This window comes from Corticium candelabrum, chromosome 2 (assembly GCF_963422355.1).
Source record: "Corticium candelabrum chromosome 2, ooCorCand1.1, whole genome shotgun sequence".
Classification (NCBI taxonomy): domain Eukaryota; kingdom Metazoa; phylum Porifera; class Homoscleromorpha; order Homosclerophorida; family Plakinidae; genus Corticium; species Corticium candelabrum.
Genome location: NC_085086.1, coordinates 6,295,304 through 6,316,689, shown reverse-complemented (window position 1 = coordinate 6,316,689; position 21,386 = coordinate 6,295,304). Strand labels below are relative to the sequence as shown.

The following is a 21,386-nucleotide window of genomic DNA, read 5'->3' as shown; positions in this document are numbered from 1 at the left end:
TGAGGCATTTTATGACATAGCTATTCGTGTGACATATGTGCCAGTGCCCTGGCAAGGAAATCAACTTCGATCACCACTAAGCCCTTCGTAGCGATGTTCATAGGTTACGCATGCACAAGTTCCATGGACTACTACAGAAAGTCTCTCTAGTCAGGTGTTGATTGATGTGCATGGACCACTGATTTGCAAGAAGCCATGACTAGTCTAGAGTAGATTTCAGATGCTACACTTCTCGGACAAGAGGCATGCTTTCCGTGTCATAAGAAGAGCATCCGGGACTACTATCAATGTGAGCGCATCTGGGACTGCAATCAACACAAGTACATAACTCGTCTGGAGCTAGGCTATTATCCTGAGTTCTTTTGCAAGAGCCTGGACTTGAGGCTAATGTCACCTGTACTAACTAATTTAATATTGTGTTTCAGTTCTGTAGCATGGAATTCTTATACATTCTTTAGCTGTCAAACTCTGGATTCCTATCTGCCGTTTCTGAACGTGGCGCACTCCTACTGAAGCATGAGACAGCACCATGCTGAAACGCTGTAGCGAGAACCCTGAGTATGATTGAGTAAGCACTTAGCAGGACTCCTCAATTCTTGCCTATCGCTGGACACGGCTTCTCCAATTAAACATTGGTGCATTGTTTTGTTTGTAAACCAAAGTGTCTGATGAGGCATTGTAGCAGACAAGGACACCCTCATGATCTTACACAACAATAGTCGTTACCCTCGTAATGCTCAGTTGTGACAGTTTCTTCAAACTTGGTGAACAAGAATGACTGACTGTCTTTTCAGCACTACATCAATAACATTGCAGCCACACCTTATCGATGGCAATGCATTTCTGCAAAACTGATCTCCCTCTCTTTCATTACTAAGCAATGTGCTGCCATGCAAGATTGACAATTATCGGCTTCTGATTTTCTGTGAAGACCTGTGGTACCCATTTCACTCCAGACTTTCAAAGTGACCACAATTCGATTGATAGATGCAGCTGACACCCCAATCTTCAATGCCACTGCTTTGCGAGACATGTCACACTTATCTGTTACGACTGTATGAAGCATTATAATTACCCGAGGCCCGGATTTCCGGGTGGAGGGTATAGTAGTCGTTCGACGACCGTACGTCTCACCAACCATATATATAGTTGGTTAGCGGAGATGCAAATGAAGCTATTCCGACCAATAGACGAGAAGTGGTGTCATTACTGACCAATAGATGAATGTGATGTCATCATGAGGCTCCACCTCTCTTCGTTTGGTAGCTGCTAACGAGAATTCGGTCATCGGGCGTCCGTCCTGTACATGGTGTTTAGTCCTTTGCTTTAACTTAAGGGTTTAGCACATACATTGTACGTGTATGTTTCCCCAACAACAATCAGGGCGAGGTGTGCAGCTGTACCTGACTTGTAACATTTTGCTTGTTCCACAGTGTTTCTGCATAGTGGCTCTGCAGTCTGCCAGCTTGAATTTTGGGTGTGCGGCCGTGGTGCTGTTGCAAAGATTAGTGTCGCCTTCAACAGAAATTTGGCGTTTGACGGGAATTTGCGAAGGAGAACGTGCATTGTCCATGACAGCGTCTGTTTGTCGGACAAAGCGGTTCGGCCGACCTGTAAGTACGCTAGTGCTTCTCTATTCATTTCTGTTTTACGGTATCCAAAGTCAGAGCAAACAGACGCCTAGCTAATCTACATGTGCACGTGCATGTTTTCCAGCATTGATGTTTGTTTTGGCTCTAGGGTCCTCATTACAACAGTACGCGACGTCTACCTAGAGAAGTTGCACAAACCACAAGATGCCTAGAGAAGCTGCACAAAGAACAAGACTTTCAGATTCTTGTGAGCTGGAAAATCGGTGGTGAGCTGCTAGTTTGGTCTCCATTTGTAACCTAGGTTTCCCACCAACAAACAGAACAATGATCACGCCCGTAAGATCGAGGCTTTCCAACCTGCAACATTTGGCTTGTTGCATCATTTGGAAGCAACTACATTTGTAACATGCATTTAGAAACAACGCCTAGTTAGCTAATCTAGCTGCATTTGTAATGTTCCCACATCTAATTTTGTTTTGGCTCTGGTACCTATGCCACGCCTAAAACAGGCCATAGTTACGACCTCAAAAACTGCAAACAAGCACCTGCACAAAGAACCGACGAGCAAAGGTTGTAAAAATAGAAGCGAGGTCCTACGGGACGTTGGTTGACAGACTGCGTAGCTACCCGTTGTACACCGTAGCAGCCAGTCACGTGACTTACCTCAAGCTCGACCTGTGACCATTTCAATAATGCTTCTTATTTATTACCCACATCATACCATTCTGTCATACGATTTTGTCATAGCGCGACTAATTTACCTTCAAGGTGCATACTGGCCGAGGGTTTGCACTTCAAGTGCTTCGTCATTCATGCTGTAAAGCATACTGTCGCATGTCTTTCAAGTGTGTATGACATAGAATTGTCGTTACTCTGTGGTGCTGAATTAGTGACAGCCCTTGTACATTAGAAATAGCATTACAAGGACACCATTTTTATGTATGCTTTACAAAGCCAAAAGGATATGCAGAAAGAGTACATTGTATATGCTTGAGTGAACTTTGACAATTATGGATTGTCAAAGGGTCCTAGCCAGGCCTACTAGGGGCTAGTGGCCTCACCTTTTACTTCTCAAAATGAGATGCCCGCCATGCTTTGGGATTGACTGCCAGGCCATGTGAACAAACATTCCAGTTGGAATTAGTGGCTGTCACTACAAGGATAGGAAACACAAGTTTGCACTACTCATTATTCACTGCCTCAGCAGGTGTGCTATTTACTGTGCTATTTACTGTGCTCTTGTTTCCATGATGTGTGCTCTAACAGATCTTATTACAAAGCATGATTACTAAATGGGAAGCATCATAACTGAATAAGGATGCGGCATTTCTATGTAAACATACTTGTCCCTTACAAAATATTGATATGCAAACAGCTAATTCTCTTTCCCCAAAGATCATCTTAAAAACAAAGTTATTCTGACTAGGCTGATTAAAAAGAAGAAGAGGAAGTCACAAAACAACTCACCAGAGCTATGTTTTGGACAAACCAAAACACGTCATAATCACACCCTTACAAAAGACCACGCCCCTTTTTGGAAGCACCGCCCTATGGCAACGCTTTGCTGAAAACCTGCCTAGAACCTGCCTAGAACCTGCCTAGAATCTGCCCCCCCAAACCCCCCCAATAACAATTAAATGGCAACTAATGTCTGTCCATAGAACAACCAAACTAAACAACAGCTGGCTCTTGAACTAACAAATGATTAAAGGAATTAGCCACATGGCAACAGCAAACCAAGAACATAAATCTCAAACCTACATACACTTGAGAGAGATAGAACAATAACGTTCTTACTCATTTCAGGGCTCCATTAACTGTTGCCAACACAACATAAGTCTACAGTTACACTCATTTTGATGGTCATGCATCCTAACATGAACGCTACCAACTAGATAGCCTGTACTGCCAAACAGTACAAATTCATACAATACCAGTAGCGAGATATTGATATACATAAATCTTAACTAGAGTTAAATATGGAAACGAAACACATGAAACTCTCCCTTATTACTTAATTAACATGCAATAAGAGTTCTAGTACGTCTAGGTTGTAAGTTGTAGCTCACCAGATCGACTCGTCCAAATCCTCCAACTCCTAGTGTTGCAATCACATCAAGATCATCCAAAGTCAGTGCCTTGAACTCGTCTGCCACAGTGAAATCCGACGAGAGACTACACGATAGTAAGATGAACACAGGATCATAAAGTTAAAATCGATGCAACTCACTTGCTAAACTCTTCATCTTTGTACTTTTGCAATGTCTCCAACTTTCCAATGTACTTATTGAAATCACTGTGAGAGTAAGATACAGACAGCTGAATATAAGCTAAGCAAATACCAATATGCATCGACATTGAAAATGCCTTACAAACACATAAGAAGAACTGACAGACAAACTGAGAGACAAGCAACCAGCAGAAGACAACACACAAATATAACTCTACAAAAATTGGCAATGGGAAAGTGCAATAGACCTACATTCAATTTCACACATTATGCAATTACAGCTAGTTTCAAAAACAGCTGTGCTCTTCTAGAGTTCCTTTGTACTGTTCAATTCTAAGGACTAAGCTAGCACACACTTAATAATAACAAAAACCTACTACAGCCAACCAACAGACAAACAGACGAATTGACAAACAAAGGAACACACAGACAAACATGCAAACAGACAGACAAACATGCAGACACATAGACAAGCATCACGAACACAAAATTCATGCATAATTATCAGTCCCTTGTTTTCACTGTGAGGTAGAAAGTGAACACTACAGCAGCTAAGTACCTACTTATCCTCTGCTGAGGCTATGCTAACACCAATTACAAGCAAGTTGTTGTTTCCCAAAAAAATAGCTAGACAAAATTAAGGATCAATCTCATAATCAGTGTTCCAGCTAGGATTCGAATTAGGAGAAGGAAGAGTTCACCAAGGAGAACACATTGGATATCAAAGTGGGACAAGCCTTTGCTCATGCAAATTGCTTTTGCCAGCTTGTACAACAGAGTCTATACTGTACTTGCCCGAGTATTAACCCACACCCATAGATGACATCAAAGGAAAAGTATGGCAGAAGACTTACCCAATAATCTGACACCTACAGGTGTTTAATGCCAGAAGTGATTAATCAATTAACTCAGAGTGCTAATGGCACCATCTTTCAATGCTAAAGTTCTCAGCAGTTTTTCTCATTGTGGTGATGCCATTCAACAATCCTAATCTTCTGTCAAACAGTGAATGAAGTGTCTCTGAGGCATAGCTGCTGCACTTTGTCAAAAACCTACCCCAAGTAAAGAATAAAGTATAGACCTCAGGTGAGCACACACACACACTGACCACACCTATGCCTGGAGGACAGCCGGGACATTTTCAATAAGTTAAGAGGCCTGTTTTTCTCGGTTATCGCGACAGATTGTTAGACTCCAACAGCCGACATCGCCACAATGGTAAATTGCAGTACGCTGATGGTTGAGACATTTACGAAATTTCCCTCAGCAAGTTGTCCGAGGACGTCGACTTGTGGCCACGACGACAACCCGCAGCCACGCCAGCTTCTTTAGCCTGTCAACATCTTCCGGCAAAAATTAACTAAGCAAAGTAGGTCTGCATGCATCCTATGCACTACATTGTCATCAGTTTCAATGTCGTCTGTAATTTCGCTTGCACACACACTGCAATCAAGTGGAAGAACGTCTTCTTCTAATAAATCACAGTCTCTTTGCATCCCTTTCCTGTACTCGTTCATACAGTTCTGTTGTCAATGAATGACTTGATGAATATCGCAGTTTTTGGCTAGGAACCAATCTGGACGTGTTTGTCTTCCGTTACAGAAGGCTTTACGCTTACGAAGTAATCGGAACAGAGGAATGTGTACTTCAAACTTTCAGGTCTTTTTTGATAGCAGTGATCCACGCCCTTTGATGCCGTTCCGTCAATTTTCAAAATTCCTCATCTTTGACCGTCACAATCGCTGAGAAACAAAAGAAACTAATGTCTCTGTCACGATCGGCACAGTTGCCGCAACCCACAACAGCACAGAAATTTTCATTGCGATATTAAAGTCCCGAATGTCCTCCAGCACGTGCACACGTGAGTAGGTTTACGCCTACTGCAACCGATCTATTAGCATTCCTAGAGGCAGTGTAAATCTAGCAAACAGTCACTCAAAAATGTGCCAATTAGCACTAATTAACTCCAGCATTTAGAGCTAAAACCACACAAACTTGATTGCATATCTACGCAATCAAGATAGAAGATTGGTCTGAACTACAGACAAAGATGGAGATGACAGAACTAGATATTAGCAGGAAATAGCATGCAAATAGAGCACATACAATGGTCACGTGAAAAACATTCTGTCAATGAGCGCTAATGCTAGGAGCCTCGCTACCATCAAATTGCTAGAAGATACTCGCGAGATGTTGAGAAAATGTGCTCGTGGGTTAGAAAACGGGGCGTGGATGCGCATGAAGGCTGAAGGGACCAACTGCACTGCATTTGTGCGTTTGCACTTATCACGTGACCTGCATATTGCTTACCACGTGATCATTGTATGTGCTCAGTTTTCACCGATATATAGAGCTCGCATGTTCAAACTTGGTTTTATGTAAGACGTAACCTAATTTAGTGCCTTCAACCTGAGAAAAGATGAGGAATTGGTTTGCGTGCAACCCAAACTCTGCTTCAACTACGAGATTGCAAAATTGCTCCTGTACGTTTCCCTTATTTGTACGTAATGGTGACTACGCTGATATCCAACATTGCCTGTAGTTCAGCCCAACCTTCCAACTGGGGGGGAGGGGGGGGAGCTAGCGCTAAACGACGGAGTGTACCTTTAAAGAAAAGAGAGGTGTAAAAAGGTAAATGCAAAAGTTGGAATGAAAGTTTACTTGAGAACAGGGGCTGTACTCTCGGCAAGTAGACATTGTAATCAAAGTTTGCACGTGCCTGTGCACTTTTCAAATTAATGATTATAAGACATAGGGTGGGAAGTTGTGATTTATTTACTAAAGCAAACTTGGACTCCAAAGTTATAAATGCAACTATCGATACAAGCATGGAGCCTCAAAAGGAGACCCTTCTTAGATTAGTTCATAGATCATGTCTTGCTGCATTTTGGGTGCATTAGAAGCACTTGGTATGGTTAATGCTAAAGTATCTACTTCCCCCCAAAAAAGGCAGAGAGTAAGTTATACAAAGAATCGTCTATACAATCGCGACCAATTCTCTGCTTCTGTGGCTGGCTGACTCCTAAGCTTCCTTGTATTTCAGCAAGATTTCGTATTCGGTGAAAGTTCTCTTTTAATTGTCTCTCCTCAAACACTCCCACCCTACATCCCACCAGATCAGTTGGCATGCAGTTGATGTGTATATACCCTCGTCCCCAGACTCTCTCGTGCTAGTCTTGTCCGGTGCCCGTATGACAATTCCAGGCTCCTGAGAGTCTGGGAACATCTCACCTACTTCCTGCCATATCTCCTTACTAACTGCTTACTAAGTGTCACCCCCAACATCATCAAGTGTCCCTAACTTTAAAATCAAATTAGCGTTAGAACTAATCTAATAAACGTACCACACAGGATGTTATAACTATTGTTTGGTGTTTGTGGCATATTCAGCAGTTGCAGACACCTGAAGCATGTTGAAAAGGTAAGTCTATGGAGTGTTGGTGACGGGTGTCGTGCAGGCTTGTAGTCTGAGATCTACAATTGGCAGATGACCTTCTACGTAGTTCACACACAGCCATTAGCATTTGCGCGGACTAGACTCTGTAGCAAAAAGGACGCAATGACAAGGGAAGGGATTTATCTTGACATGAATTATGGTCTGGAGGGTTAACTTGAAGCTTCCAGGGCTATTCTTTTGCGAAAAGATGTATTTGTTTTCATACTTGAAGACTTCTCAAAGGGTAGACGGTAGTTTTGTGTCAAGATCAACCCTTTCCCTTGTCATTGCACGCTTTTTGCTACAGAGTCTAGTCTGCGCGCAAATGCTACTGGCTGCATAGGAGATGCGCATGTAAACTACCTAGAAGGTCATCACTCCGCAAATTGTAGATCTCAGTGATATCTACAAGCGTAAATGCGACGCCCGTCACCAACACTCCATAGACTTACCTTTTCAACATGCTTCAGTTGTCTGCAAGTGCTGGATATGCCACAAGCACCAAACTATGGTCATAGCATCCCGTGTGGTGCGTTTATTGGATTAGTTCTAATGCTAATTTGATTTTGAAGTTAGGGGACACTTGATGATGTTGGGGTGACACTTAGTGAACAGTTAATAAGGAGATATGGCAGGAAGAGGGTGGGATGATCCCAGACTCTCTCGCCCCTGAAATTGTCATACGGGCACGGGACAAGACTAGCGCAACAGACTCTCGTGACGAGGCTAGTTGATGTGTCGTTGAAGTCAACACTATTACAAACTATCACAGATCTGTGCTTGTCTTCTTCCAAGCTCAAGGACAGCCTAGGTCTTCCAGTCTTCTATTCCCCACAAATGCCATATTTGTGGCTGCAAGTGAACTGGTGGTTTCTTCAAGCTGTTTCTCCAATGTCTTACCAAACTTGACTTGAGCATCTCTCTCATTGTCAGAGCTGGAATATGAATTACAAATGGCATTCTGTAGTGTGGTTCATCTATGGAAAGATGGATACCATTTTCTGTTAAATTAGAAGAAACAAGAATATACCCTAAATAGCGATTTGGTGTTCTTCTCTCCTTTGCTAACTCCCACATTTTTCTTTCACTCAATGGCATACAGTAAAACTTGTACTTGCCACTACCTCAGTAGTGTGACCAACTGGTTAACGCGACCAGCGACCACTGTCATAGTAACCTAGCCAAGGCCTCAACCTTAAAGGAGAGCTCTTACCAAATACTAAACTGGTTGAAAGGAAGATACTAGACCTGGTATCTTCCTACAGGAAACCTACAGTCCAGACAGCCACTGAAGCAGAGAATGGGTAATGAGTTGTTCAAATGATTCCCCGTACATAGCATGGAGTCTTACTCTCTGGAAGTAACTACTTTAGGTTTAACCATACCAAATGCTCCTAACACACCCAAAATGCAGAGAGGCACGATCTATGAACTAATCTAAGAAGGGTCTCCTTCTGAGGCTCTACGGTTGTATTGATACAGTTGATACTTGCGTGATAAGTTTGGGATGCTCAGTTTGCTTCTTATGCTGATCACATGTCTTTACCTTAGACCTCCAAGATCACATCTGCACAAACGTGACATGCAACAGTTTCGTACAATGTAACTGAAACTCCCGAACACCAAGTCATTGGTTCACTGCACAGTCTTTGTAGTATGGATTCTCATTGCGAAATAGCCTAGATATATTTAGGCAGGGCACTGGAGAATTTGGGCAGGGCACGAGTAAGGTGAGAGAGCACATCATGTCCCACTCTATAACCTAGCTGGAAGACTTTACAGTAAAAACTAAAAATGTCAATCAAGTAAGTCAGTCTAATGCTTGACAATCAGACTGACCACACCTCGTGACAAACAACAAAACAAAGAAATTGGCTGGAGAGGCAAGCATGTAAAGTGCAACAACAATAAGATAAAGATCAGCAGAAGACTGAAACAGCAAATTCTATGTTCACAATATGTTACCTTCTATCCAACGTCAGACAAGAAACGCTGCCTTTTGCTATTACATTAGCAGTTCGCTTCTCTTCACTACAACACAAAATCAAACATTACCAAACTACACACACTGAAACTCTACTGAATGCCATTCAATAAGGCTCCTATTTAAAAATCTAGTTACGTATGTAACTAACTACATTGTTAAGATTGAAGCTAAACCAGTGACGTAAAAATGCTTTGCTTGTGTCTCTTGTCCATCTTTTTGTCAATCAGTGTGTTTGGCTGTTCATCTATAATCTGTCTGTATTCTAACAAATCTTGTATTATGACAAGAAGAAATATCAAGCGTTATTTGCATGTCAGCTGACCATACGTATGATATACCCCACATAGAAGTCACGACAATTTATTCTTGGATTGCTCTTGAAAATGCTTGTACACAGTGCTACACGTTGTCTCTATCAGAACTTTATCAACGTCTACGTTAGTACATGATAAAAGACCACACACTGATGCTGTATGCATTCTGTGTCTCTATTATTCTACAGTTGTATGGTCAACACATTGAATATTATGAACTTTCTGTTTGTACGACAACATTACCACGTTTGCTTTTGAGAGAGAAAATAAGTAGTCAAAATGCGTGCACTTTGTACATACATATATCTTTACGTGATCCCTACACTTATCCTTCCATCTGTTTTACATTCTATTGCCACAGTATTGCCACTAACCCCAGCAATGCTTTCTCTCCGAAATACTCTCCACCCTTCATAACACGAACCTCTCGTGCATTTGTGTCTCCATCAGCTTTCCGAGTAACAGACACCTAACCAAAAACATAACAGAAATGAATATCATAAAGAATGATAGTAGACAATCTAGGTGAACAAGCATGCAACCAATGACAGACTGGCATGCTAATAAGAACGGTCTGTAAACAAAACAGCATGCGCTCTTCATGAAAGAAACAGCACTGCACAATCACGCACTTCTCCTCTCTGGATAATGTAGAACGTGTCACCGTTTCCACCCTGTCTAATTATATAGTCTCCATTGTTGTAGTGATCCTGAAATAAATACAAACATCAAATGAATTGACACTATGGCAGAATTCCATCAAATACAACAGCATCATGTACCAAAGCAAGCTTTCTTGCAATACACTAACAATACACTAACAATACATTAATATGCAATATTATAATGTGCAGTAAACCTTCACTAATCCAAACTCAGTACAGCATGTGGCTGGACACATTCAGACAATAAATGCAAAACGTCTACACAAGATTACTTGAGAACACCTTCATGCACTGTACTTCGTAATATGGTTTGGATGAAGAACAATTTCCAAAGCCACATATTTGATAATCCAAACAAATGTAACAATACTTCGTAGTAAACATTGGCATAAAGCTGTTCAACACTGTACTGAACTGAGAGACACTTCTGTAGTACATGTTGACCTATACTACCGTATTAAGGAGATCGAGTCTTTCCCATACAACAGGTAATGTCTTGAGAGAGCAATCACTCTTATACCCTACTTACGCGAGCACTGTAAGCAGGCCAGCGCTGGCTCAGTTTCTATGGTACGTGTAAATGCGGGTCGAGCCGTGTCAGCTTGGCTCGATATTTCTAGCCGTGCCAGCGCAAGCCAGCCTGGGCTGGCTCGGGTCAAGTACATGGTGTAAATGCATAGAGTGCTGAAAAACAAGCTACGCATGCTAACTTGGTAAAACTGGCAATAGACCGTACGTCTCGTATAAATAGTACGACATCTCGTATGTGTCCTACGCATTTCTCAATATGAATGTTGTAAAGCCATAAAGAAAAAAACACGAGCAGCTTGGCTTCTGTCCATTGCAAACGTGAGCTAACGCGAGCTATGTCAACCTCAAGTAACTAAATGCACGTTAATGACACACATTGGCTTCCTTCTACAGATTGTGTGTCGTGTGAACACGGGCTGAAATACTGGGCTGGTATGGGTTGGCGCGACTTGGCTCTGCTCGCGGTACATGCTCATGTAAACAAGGTATAACACACCTAGTGACTACACTATAGTGTATGTACTGTTGAAAATTTTGAAATATAAACACTGAGAGGTGGAGACCTCTAATGCAATTATATAGAGCATAGAGTTATCCTATGCAAACATAGAAACTCACCTCTTCTAAAGCATCAGCTATTCTTGTTACTCTGGAATCCGGAAATGACTGAAAGAGCTCGCAACTGTAACAAAAAACAAAACTGTAGAAACCCTCAACGACAAAGACAGAAGCCCCTCGACCAAACTATACGTTCAATCATAGACTAATCGAATGCAACAACAGTAAACCCAAATGTGACAAGAGGACCAAAACTACTGTCTTACCTTTTCAAGAAACGACTGTACTCCTGCTGTCTATCCATATTGGATTTCTGCATGATAACCTGATAGGTTCGTCTCGAAAGAGCCCACACTTTGGTATGAGTGAGAGCTGCAGATAAAAAAGATAACAAGATATTAACTGTCACAACAACAACTATTCCAAATATCTATACTGTCAGATAATGTGATTTATAACCATCTCTCACTCCTTTATCTGTTTCGTCTGTCCTTCCTTTCCTCTGTTCTATCGACTCTGTTTCCTACAACATTCTTCAACCTCCCATACGACTGCTCCAACTTCACCTCGTCTGTTCGTCAGTGTACTGTCCGTCTGTCAATAACTTTCTCTACTTATCAACTCAGTGAGACCCTCTAGAGATTGTCATTCCTTATCTCAGCCAATGAGTTAAAGAAGTTTGCAGTCCATAATGTAATGCTACCATCTCCTATTGTCCAAATTCGGAAAACATAACGAAATGTATAAACCATACATTTACATAATAAAATCTCAAGTTACTGTACTATAACCATAATACATATATTTGCATGATAAAATTAAACCTCTGTTTGTAAAACATCAGCTAAAATTAAACAGACATAATAAATGCAATTTGAATTAGAAATCCCCAGAACTAATTTGTCTATCTGTCTGTCTCTCTGTCTGTTCCCGGATGTCACTGCCGCGGCCTCAGTTTGCATCGAGAAACTATAGTCGTCTGAATCCAACTATCATCTCAGAAAAAGGTTGAGTCAGCGTTAGGATGGTCTTGAGAGAAAGCGTTATCATCGCCTACCTCTTGGCCTTCTCAAAAGTTTCGTGCCTGGTTTTAAAGTCTTCATGGTGCTCTGAATCCTAGCTGCTTGTCATATAAGGCTGAACATCAGTTGGCCAAGTTGGGAAGTGGATTGTCCTCTATAGAAGGATCTTATACGGAACACTTCTACTTTGACTGGCAGTTCATTCTACTTTGTCGTGCAGTTTCGTGTGAATGTGGTTTCAGTTGACTCATTGTTGTGCTAGTGAAGAAAGTGTTAACACAGTGTGCAGTTGTTGTTTAGTGTTAGATGCTGTTAGACGTTGTAGTTGGTAGTACGTGTGGACTTCAAGTCTGGACTGTAATCTACGCCACAGCCTGTGGCTATGTTGGCAAGAGCTGAAGTTATGCCCATACTCTGTTGTACAGTAGAATATCCGTCTGTCTGCCTGTCTGTCAGTCTGTGAATGCTTTCATTTTGCGATTGTTACATTTACAGTTTGGGAGAGAATAAACCAATCTGTCTGCCTGTCTGTCCGTATGCCTGTGTACTTGTTCATCGATAAGCCTGTCAAGTAATCACACTGTAGTAATCACTCTGTCTCCATATCTCAATCAGGTTCTCATATCAACAGATTAGGTCATTCTTTTAATTTATGTTTTTAATTTATTCTAATTAATGTCATGCATTTATGTTTACCTACATTTTCTATATAATATATAGGAATACCTTTCACATGGGCTGTGCGCTCACAGTCATACAAAATGGCCAACTCGCCAAACACAATCCCTGGTCCCATAGTATCGATTTTCTCATCCCCCTTGATGACTTCAACTAATCCCTCTGTAAACACAAGTAAGCATGCTATTAATTCAAAATATAACAACAAAACTGTGTTATACCAATGAAGACAAAAATATATAATAAAACAGACTAGAGGCAAGAAAGACTGACAAGTTGTGTAAACTAGTACGAAATACAAAACAGGAAAGCAGCAATACCCATACAGCCTACCAGGCAAGCTGACTAACTGACTGGCAGTTTCTTCCATGACCTGTATTGCACAAGATCTAATAATGCAGTCACAATTATAGACCCATGCCTCTGGGAAGTGTGGCTCCAGGGTTAGAAAACCGGTCGCCAAGTCGCCAAATGGCGATCTCTGTCACAGGAATGGCGACTAGTCAAGCCTAGGTAGTCGCCATGCCGTAGGAATGATAAACCATGACGAAGATAGACTTTCCAAATTTCCAAGTTTAGTAGGAGCTTGAAAACTAGTACGGCATAATCTGGTTACACAAAAACCTCAACTCTTCTGTCTACATGAATGTAAACTGTCCGCACGTGTGTTAGGTAATCCTAATGCGCTGAAGCACGTGCACAAGGAATGACACTTCCTGGATCTGGGAAACACGTAGGTAATTAATTAATTAGAGAAACCGCACAATGGGCTCGATTTTGACTGACTTCCCGTACAATGGCATGCATTCAGCACTTACGAAACTTGAAATGTGTAACAGAAGTCGAAGCCAGAGCAATTCTAGCCTAGACCCGCGAATAACAATATTCCCCGGAAGCCAGCTACTAGTTTCTTGTTTCGGTGCCAACTAGATTTGATGGCTAGGGATCTGATACCAGACAAAGCTTCTGCAAATCTACCTGTGGGTGCAGACAGAAACTGCCTCTATCGTTACTTTTTGCGGGCACAAAAATTGCAATTAAGAACTATGGCCTCTCACTGTTCTTGAGCTCATGCTCAATTACATCAAAGTTGCTGCAAGGTACGCTCTGACAAAATGTCAATAAAGTCTGGCTTCTCTCTACCTCACAATCTATTTGTCTAGTGTTACTTTTATGGTAAGAACTTCAAATATGAGATAACGGAATATGCACATGTGTATCATGGGCGTGTACTTGGGCACTGGAAGTCCTACAGGTGGGCATATAACCAGGCATGAGCGTCATTTTGGTACTGGCGATATTACGGGCAAATACGATTTACTACAACTTAGATTTTCTTGCGCCTACACACTGCAGAGGTGTTCCCAGGATTTTTGGAAAGCACGGCGGAAATAACCAAGCCCACCTTAAATTTTGGCCCCACCCATTCCAATTTTTAGAGTCGGCCCACAAAAGCTTTGATGCAGGTTGGCTTACCCTGAGATGCCACAAACTGTTGTCACAGAATGCTCAGGCACAAAAGGAACAAAGTGGTTTATCTTTTTTAAAAAGTTTCTCTCTGTCTTAGTTCACTGTGCTTGACCACATGATAGCTATATTAATGGGAGTGGGAAATCTCCAGACCTTAAGCAGTTGAGAACCTCCCTTTATATAGGATAGGCAGGCCAGATATCTACAGACTTCCTTTGTTACCATCAGATACTGACCTAATAGTGGGCAGAGTGCAAGACAACCACTGTTGAGCTTACAATTAAGTTCATACCATATGGCAGTCTTTGTCCTAATTGGTCTTATCTTTAAACCAAGCATCCCAGGAACTACTTGTTAGCCAGAAACAACTTCCCACTTTTCAAAATACAAATACAAGTCCATTTGTCTTCATAGCTAATCACTGCTTCCTCATATAGCAAAGCATGGCGGGCCTGTACAAAGTGGAAGCCAAGGCATGGCAGAGCGCCGTGCCTTTTGTATGCTGGGACAACCCTGCACTGACATGTCTTAAGCTTGTCAATTACTACACATCCTAATGATTCAATTAAATGGTGGACTGCCACGCTATTTCACAGGACACACACACACTATTTTTCGTATTTCTCTTGAGCTGCATGTACCACTTGCACTCATCCATATCAACATAGTACAGTGTAGTCTTTGTCACACTCCTATCTAGAACTAGTAAACTTCATCAAACTACGTCCGTGGTCACAAGGTGCAACAGGGTATTTGCAGTACGTGATTTCACATACAAGGAGATGTGTAGGCATGACCTATCACATCTCCACCTGCACCATGCTATCGTAAACCTGCCGCTGACCTTGAATGGTTCATAGAGATTATAGTTGACTAGCCATAAACTCTCAAAACATAGCATTTTCCTACTAAGTTGGCTCATCAGAAGTATAAATCAAAAGATGATTGAACTTGGTTCAGATCTCAAGTCACAAAGCACGTAAAAAATTTCTCACTAGTACGTTTCATGATCATAATAAAACCCTGTAAAAAATTGACACACAAAAATATGTAATAGCAAAAGGATTTGGGTGTTATGTAAATCTCTCAGAACTCTAATTCATACGTACCTTCAATGACATAAAGTTCAATTCCAGCTGATCCTTGCCTAATGATGTACTCATCTTGCTCGAATTCTTTCATTGACATACAGTCAGCCATGTCATTCAGTTGGCTTGGTTCCAAATTGCCAATAAACTCATTCTTGTTGAACGCTTGCTTGATCAGATTCTTTGACCTACAAAACCCATCATTAGTAACACAATTCAGCATCACCATGCTAATGTTGTAAGGTATGCGTTGTGCAACACAAAATGCTACTGTATTGAGAGATGCATGCCACAGTACAATGGACTAAGAAGGATGTCACTCCTAAACAGTAGTCATCTATTTAGAGACAAATCTATCCTTCAAAAGTCATAGATATTTGCAACAAAGATGTCTACAGTATAATAGCAAGAGAACCGTTTTAATCTAGGTTGGCTGTCTTTACATAATTGTCTGACTTGCAAAATCTTCCACAAAAGGAGTATGTAGCTAACAATTTATGAGAATGAAAAAGAAATACAGTAAACGCCTAGAGCGTGACACTGCCTCTGACGATTACACTGGGTAAGTCTCCCTCACACTACCAACACCATAAACGAGGTTTCCTTTTTACATAGCAAAATAGGGTAACCAATGATGCCTTCCAAATAAGCATACATAGTGTCAAATCCCCTTACCATTCCCCATATCCAATTACCTAATGAACAAGCATCATGTCAGTGCCATTGCATGCTAGTACCTTGGAAACAATACACTAAAATATCAAGTCTTAGTCTCTTTCATAAGATAGAAAGAGAAAAAAACAAAACCCAAACACAACTCCATAATCTGTGTTTACCCATGCAGATGTACTGCATCCTTGAAATTAGTATCTACAAACTATCCCAATACTCTCTCTAATCACATCTGACTGCATAACATCATACATGTTTAGGGAATGAAAAGAAACAAGGTGGGAAGATGAATGAACTGGCTTGAACCACTTTGTAGCCTAGTGATAACACACTAATCTGTTTGCTAAACTAATCAGTACTCTAACACATCTATGTTACAGACAACCAATTGATGGTACACCAATGAAACAGTCAATACTCAACTGACAAGAGAACCAAGCAAGTAACCAAGAAAACAAACACCTGGAGAATATGACCAAATCTCATCTATGAAATCTTGACAAAATATTTGATTACACCTCCACAAACTTGAATGTTAATCTCAGCAGTGTCAGCATTCAAACAAGAATAAACAACAGAGTAAATTCTGTTGTTAGGCAATTGGCAAAAACAAAAAATAACAGTATTAGAAGCCAGTTGGGAAGCATATAGAGCAGCATTTCCGTTCTCTTCTGTGCTAATTCCCACAAAATCCAGTTGTTGACCCACTGGACTAAAATTGAACAACATACCAGACCACCCGCAAGCAAATAAGGACACATCATTCAGAGTAGTTTCCTAACAGAAATATATCAAACGAGAACAGAGATACGGAAACAATAAAAAACGGACAGCCGACAATCGCTCATTTCTACTTTATTTCCTTTCCACAGTATAGATAGGACATCAGACCGGACAGACCGGAAACACACAATAACAAGAACAAGCACCTATTTGACTTCCCATCACAACAGAGAAATCACACACCGCAAATCAGAAAACTGGATAACTGCAGACGCCGAAACTTGCCGCCTTCGCTTCTTCCCAACACCTCGTCTCTCGACTATCGAGCACCGACGGGAACGCCCCTGGCCGATGAGATCGCCCGAAAAGAAGCAGACAGAGCAAGAAACGAGAACACAGAACGAACAAAACGTGCAAACAGAGAAGAGACGTGTCCAATGACACAGTCGGACGGTCACATCTTGACTGACATCTTGACTAACAAACTCACAAGGTGTCACGTGAACTTACGTTGGAGGCTTGGCGATCCGGTTCAACTGCACGCTGTCGAGATTCGCGCCGCCTGGCTCGGCGGAGACGGCGAAACGCTTGTGTCTCACCTCGGCCTTTGGAATGCACGTCGCTTTCGACTCTAGGACGTCCCGGAAGCGCTTGAGCTTACGATTTTCGACCGCGCACCTTTCAACCTCTGCCTGCAGGGTCTTGACTTGACCTTCTAGCTGAGCGATGCGTGCGTCTTTAGCCGCCAGCAAGTCGTCTAGACGTTCAGGCTAAGCAAGAGAGCACGTTTTCGCGAGATTTCGCTCTGCGTTTACCTGATGGTCGAGACGAGTTGGACGGTTTCACAGCAGCACTTCCCATCGGCTGTGTCTTGTCTGACATAGCGCCGCAGCTGCCACGATTAGCTGCCGTTTGCTCCGTACAAGGTAACACCTCGATGAACCGGGCTGCCAGGGTAGCGCGAGCTATGGTAAACAAACCCTGACGTCATAGCGACATCTATTAACGTCAACCTTCGGAAACGTCACACAGATGAACCATATATGGTAAAATTGAAGTCGACGTAAATAGCCACAAAAATTTTAAAAATAATAACATCGAGTAACTTATAGATAGCCGGATTAGATTAGAGACATCACAACCTTCTAGTAGGGAAATTCTGGGAACACAAACACTCATGCACAGAACAATGTTAGACTCGTCTCCAGATTCACGTGTGCTTGGCAGCGTCCGGTTCCCGTATAACACTTTGAGCCTAACGGGAGGCTGAAAACGGAAGACTGAAATTTCATACGGTAACCGGACACTTCCAGGCTCACGTGAGTCTTTGAACAATGTAAGAATTGTATATGTATTAACTTAATTAATTCTGTTCTGCTACAAACTATGCTCTAGAGTAGCTGTATATATGCTAATATGACTGTGTAGTTCAGAGATATGTTAGATCAACCTAAATTATAGGATGCAGCTGTAAAAACCAAGTGTGAAACGCATGTCTTCTGGCATGGCAAGTGTTGAAGCACGACCTGTGACGACTTAATTAGGATAAGTTAAGATAATTAATTAATTAATTTTATAACACATTTGCACATGACAAGAATGTGTAACTGTTGAGCGTGAAAAAGCGCTGCAACAACATTAGCACAAGCACTAGTCAGAGACTCCTAGCAATCAGAATAGGCTTTGTACTATTAAGAAGTAAACAAAATAGATAAGTTGAGCCTCAACACTACGCCGTCCTTTGCTTTCGGTTGTCTTTCCACGCAAGGATAGCAACGGGGGAGGTATCACGTGATGTTTACTACGTGATACCGCCCCTTTGCTATCCTTGTAGACTTGTATACTACTAATTAGACTACTAATTCTACTAATAAATGGTTGTTATACGTACATTGCAAATCTCCATATATTGAACTACGCAAAAGCTTAAAAAACAGCTTTAGTTGCAGTGCGTTATATTTGAATACATTTCTTAAGATCTTTATCATACTTGATAATCTAAGTTTTATTATTTATTTGGTCACGTGTTACGTAAGCAGTTTCCCAGAAGGTCGTCTTACATCACGTGACCGATCTTACTACTGTAAACCAAAATTTTAAGGGGCCGGTGATTATTATTGCTAGAGTTGCAATATTTACATAATTTACAGTGGCGGATCCAGAAATATATTTTGGGTGGTGCCAGACTAGGCTAGTGGGTATAAGGGTATGCATATATACAACACTGATTATGACAGATTTATGTAAAAAAATCAGTTACTATCACTGTCCGAACATCTAACATTGTCATTCTACTCGGGTCCTTCCTAGCGTAGGCAGACAGCACAGCTTCATAGTCAATAGATATACCATAGTTGAAGTGCATCAGTGCCAGGTCATTCAGTCGTGCTTGGCCCATTGTTGACCTCAGATATGTTTTCAGCCGCTTGAGGCCACTGGCCACTGATGCTCCGCTCACAAAAGCAGGTAATACTCGATGGGTGTAAACAATCCTCAACAGTGTGAATATGTTGTGAAAGCAGTTGCTGTCACACTGGGAAAGAGTTTCAGCTAGCCTGTTTGGCACTTCACCCTTTTGGTTGTCCCACCTCACTCCCCAGCATAACAATTCTATATTTAGATTCTGTGGTGAGGGTAGGTCATCCTGGTAAAGTTCTGCCAATTGCTTTACATTCTCTGACCACTGTGGAGTGTTCTTCCTAGCACTAGGGACCAGGGATAGGGCAAGACCAACGCGTTGGTGGTCGTTACTGCATCGCTCCTGCTGCTGAGTTGATGATTCAAAAGGGATAGTAATTGATCTCTTGTAGTACTCCTTTGGATTTTTAGCTGAAAAGTTCTCCCTGGGCCTCTGTCGTCCACACCGCCGTGTACTTTCTGGACCTCAACCATGAACTGCTTTTGACATGCCTTTAGCCAGATCAAACCACTGAGTGTGGAAGTCCTCGATTTTGTCCCGGACACACTTGCACACTTGCTTTGATGTTTGAAGCATCTCCATATGCCTTGCATATGTCGATGGAGCTGGACAGGATACTAATACTCAGTCCTTTGAGAATGGTCAGCCCTTTCCACATGACAACGAATGTCATCAGAAATAAAATTGAATGATGGTGGTCAAAAGTGCAGTTGCATCTGTGACACTATCACAGTTCCACCCCTCTCGTAAAGACTTAGTGTCCTGTAGCAAGTCCACCATGTTTCATAACGTTGACTGAAATTTTCTAAAGCCTCACGACGATAGACCCATCGTGTCCTGCACAAGTCCAACAAGTGCTTCTTTCTGATTGGTAGCTCTGTTTTTCGGATCTTTTCCTCAAGTGCTGCTTGCTTTTTGGGGGAGTTCTCAAAGAAGAATGCAATTTTGTTGATGACACCCATAGCACTTCTATCTGCTTGGACCTGACATGCATTGACAATGACAAGGTTGAGCTTGTGAGAGAAACAGTGGACATACAATGCAAGAGGACATTGTTGCTGAATTCGGGCAGCCACACCACTGACACGTCCAGCGATGGCACCAGCTCCATCATACCTATGGTCACGCAAAAGATTCACGTCCGAACCATGTTTCTGCAAACCGGAAATACTTAGGACACACAGTGCTTTGCCAGTTACACCATTTTTGCAGGACAGGAACTCAATAATTGCTCTTTAATTTCTCCAGAGTGACCGACAAATCCCAATACTAACCTCAACTGCTCAGTGTTAGACACATCAGAAACTTCATCAGCCAGCACAGTATAGAAACGGGCATTGCTCACTTCATCAAGAGTCTTTTGACGAATCCAATCTCCTTTAACCTCAATAAGCTCATACTGGATAGTTTTTAGGTGTATGTCTCCAGCTCTGGCCAAGTGCTCTTTTAGAGTTTCATCACCAGATTCCACTCGTAGATTTAGAAGGGCCTTGAAGTTCCTGGATTGTGGTCAGAACCTGCAGCTTAAAGAATTTTGTCATCGTCTCTGTGCCCTCTCAGTAAAATATACCGTTTCCCACAGAACACAACACATTTGAGAATTGACAAAGCTTATGTCGATTTTGTTGGATTAGGTGCGCATGTGATGAGTGAGCTAACTCGTACACTGAAACACGCTGCTGTTCCATTGTAGCAATGAAATTCTGCATGAAAATTATTGCATCCCTGTGGTACTCAATCTGGCTTTGTTCAATGGCCTTGTAACCAGGGCTCCAAGGTCCTGTCCGCCCCTTTGGGCTGTCTGAGTTCCAAACAATACACATGGCAGACAGAATCCACCATCAAGTGCCTCTAGGTAGACAAGCTGTGGGCTGTTGTTCTTCAACTAGCCCTAGGAAAACGCCTTTCTTTTCCAAAGTCCTCATGGGTGGGGAACACAAAGTCTGGTTCTGGTTTGTGTACATTGGATCTAACTGCATAGCTGCAACTCGACTACCGACA

The 21,386-nt window shown here is 41.9% G+C and overlaps 1 protein-coding gene across 3 annotated transcripts in view; it reads right to left on the bottom strand.

The window, feature by feature from the left end:
* The window catches only part of LOC134197912 (cGMP-dependent protein kinase 1-like), a 30,397-nt gene extending 12,493 nt beyond the window's left edge, over positions 1-17,904 (bottom strand). The window contains exons 1-11 of one of the 3 annotated variants that reach the window (XM_062667264.1): positions 17,782-17,904; positions 17,477-17,723; positions 15,593-15,759; positions 13,062-13,175; positions 11,580-11,685; positions 11,374-11,437; positions 10,192-10,269; positions 9,934-10,028; positions 9,224-9,289; positions 3,823-3,888; positions 3,662-3,767 (exon numbers count right to left, since the gene is read on the bottom strand). In XM_062667264.1, the coding sequence (XP_062523248.1) occupies positions 3,662-3,767; positions 3,823-3,888; positions 9,224-9,289; positions 9,934-10,028; positions 10,192-10,269; positions 11,374-11,437; positions 11,580-11,685; positions 13,062-13,175; positions 15,593-15,759; positions 17,477-17,723; positions 17,782-17,848 (1,176 nt within the window). In that variant the 5' untranslated portion in view covers positions 17,849-17,904. Of the gene's footprint in view, positions 1-3,661; positions 3,768-3,822; positions 3,889-9,223; positions 9,290-9,933; positions 10,029-10,191; positions 10,270-11,373; positions 11,438-11,579; positions 11,686-13,061; positions 13,176-15,592; positions 15,760-17,172; positions 17,295-17,476; positions 17,724-17,781 lie in introns of those variants that run through there. The other 2 variants (XM_062667271.1, XM_062667279.1) reach the window with 2 other exon arrangements.
* Positions 17,905-21,386: the final 3,482 nt, after the last annotated feature.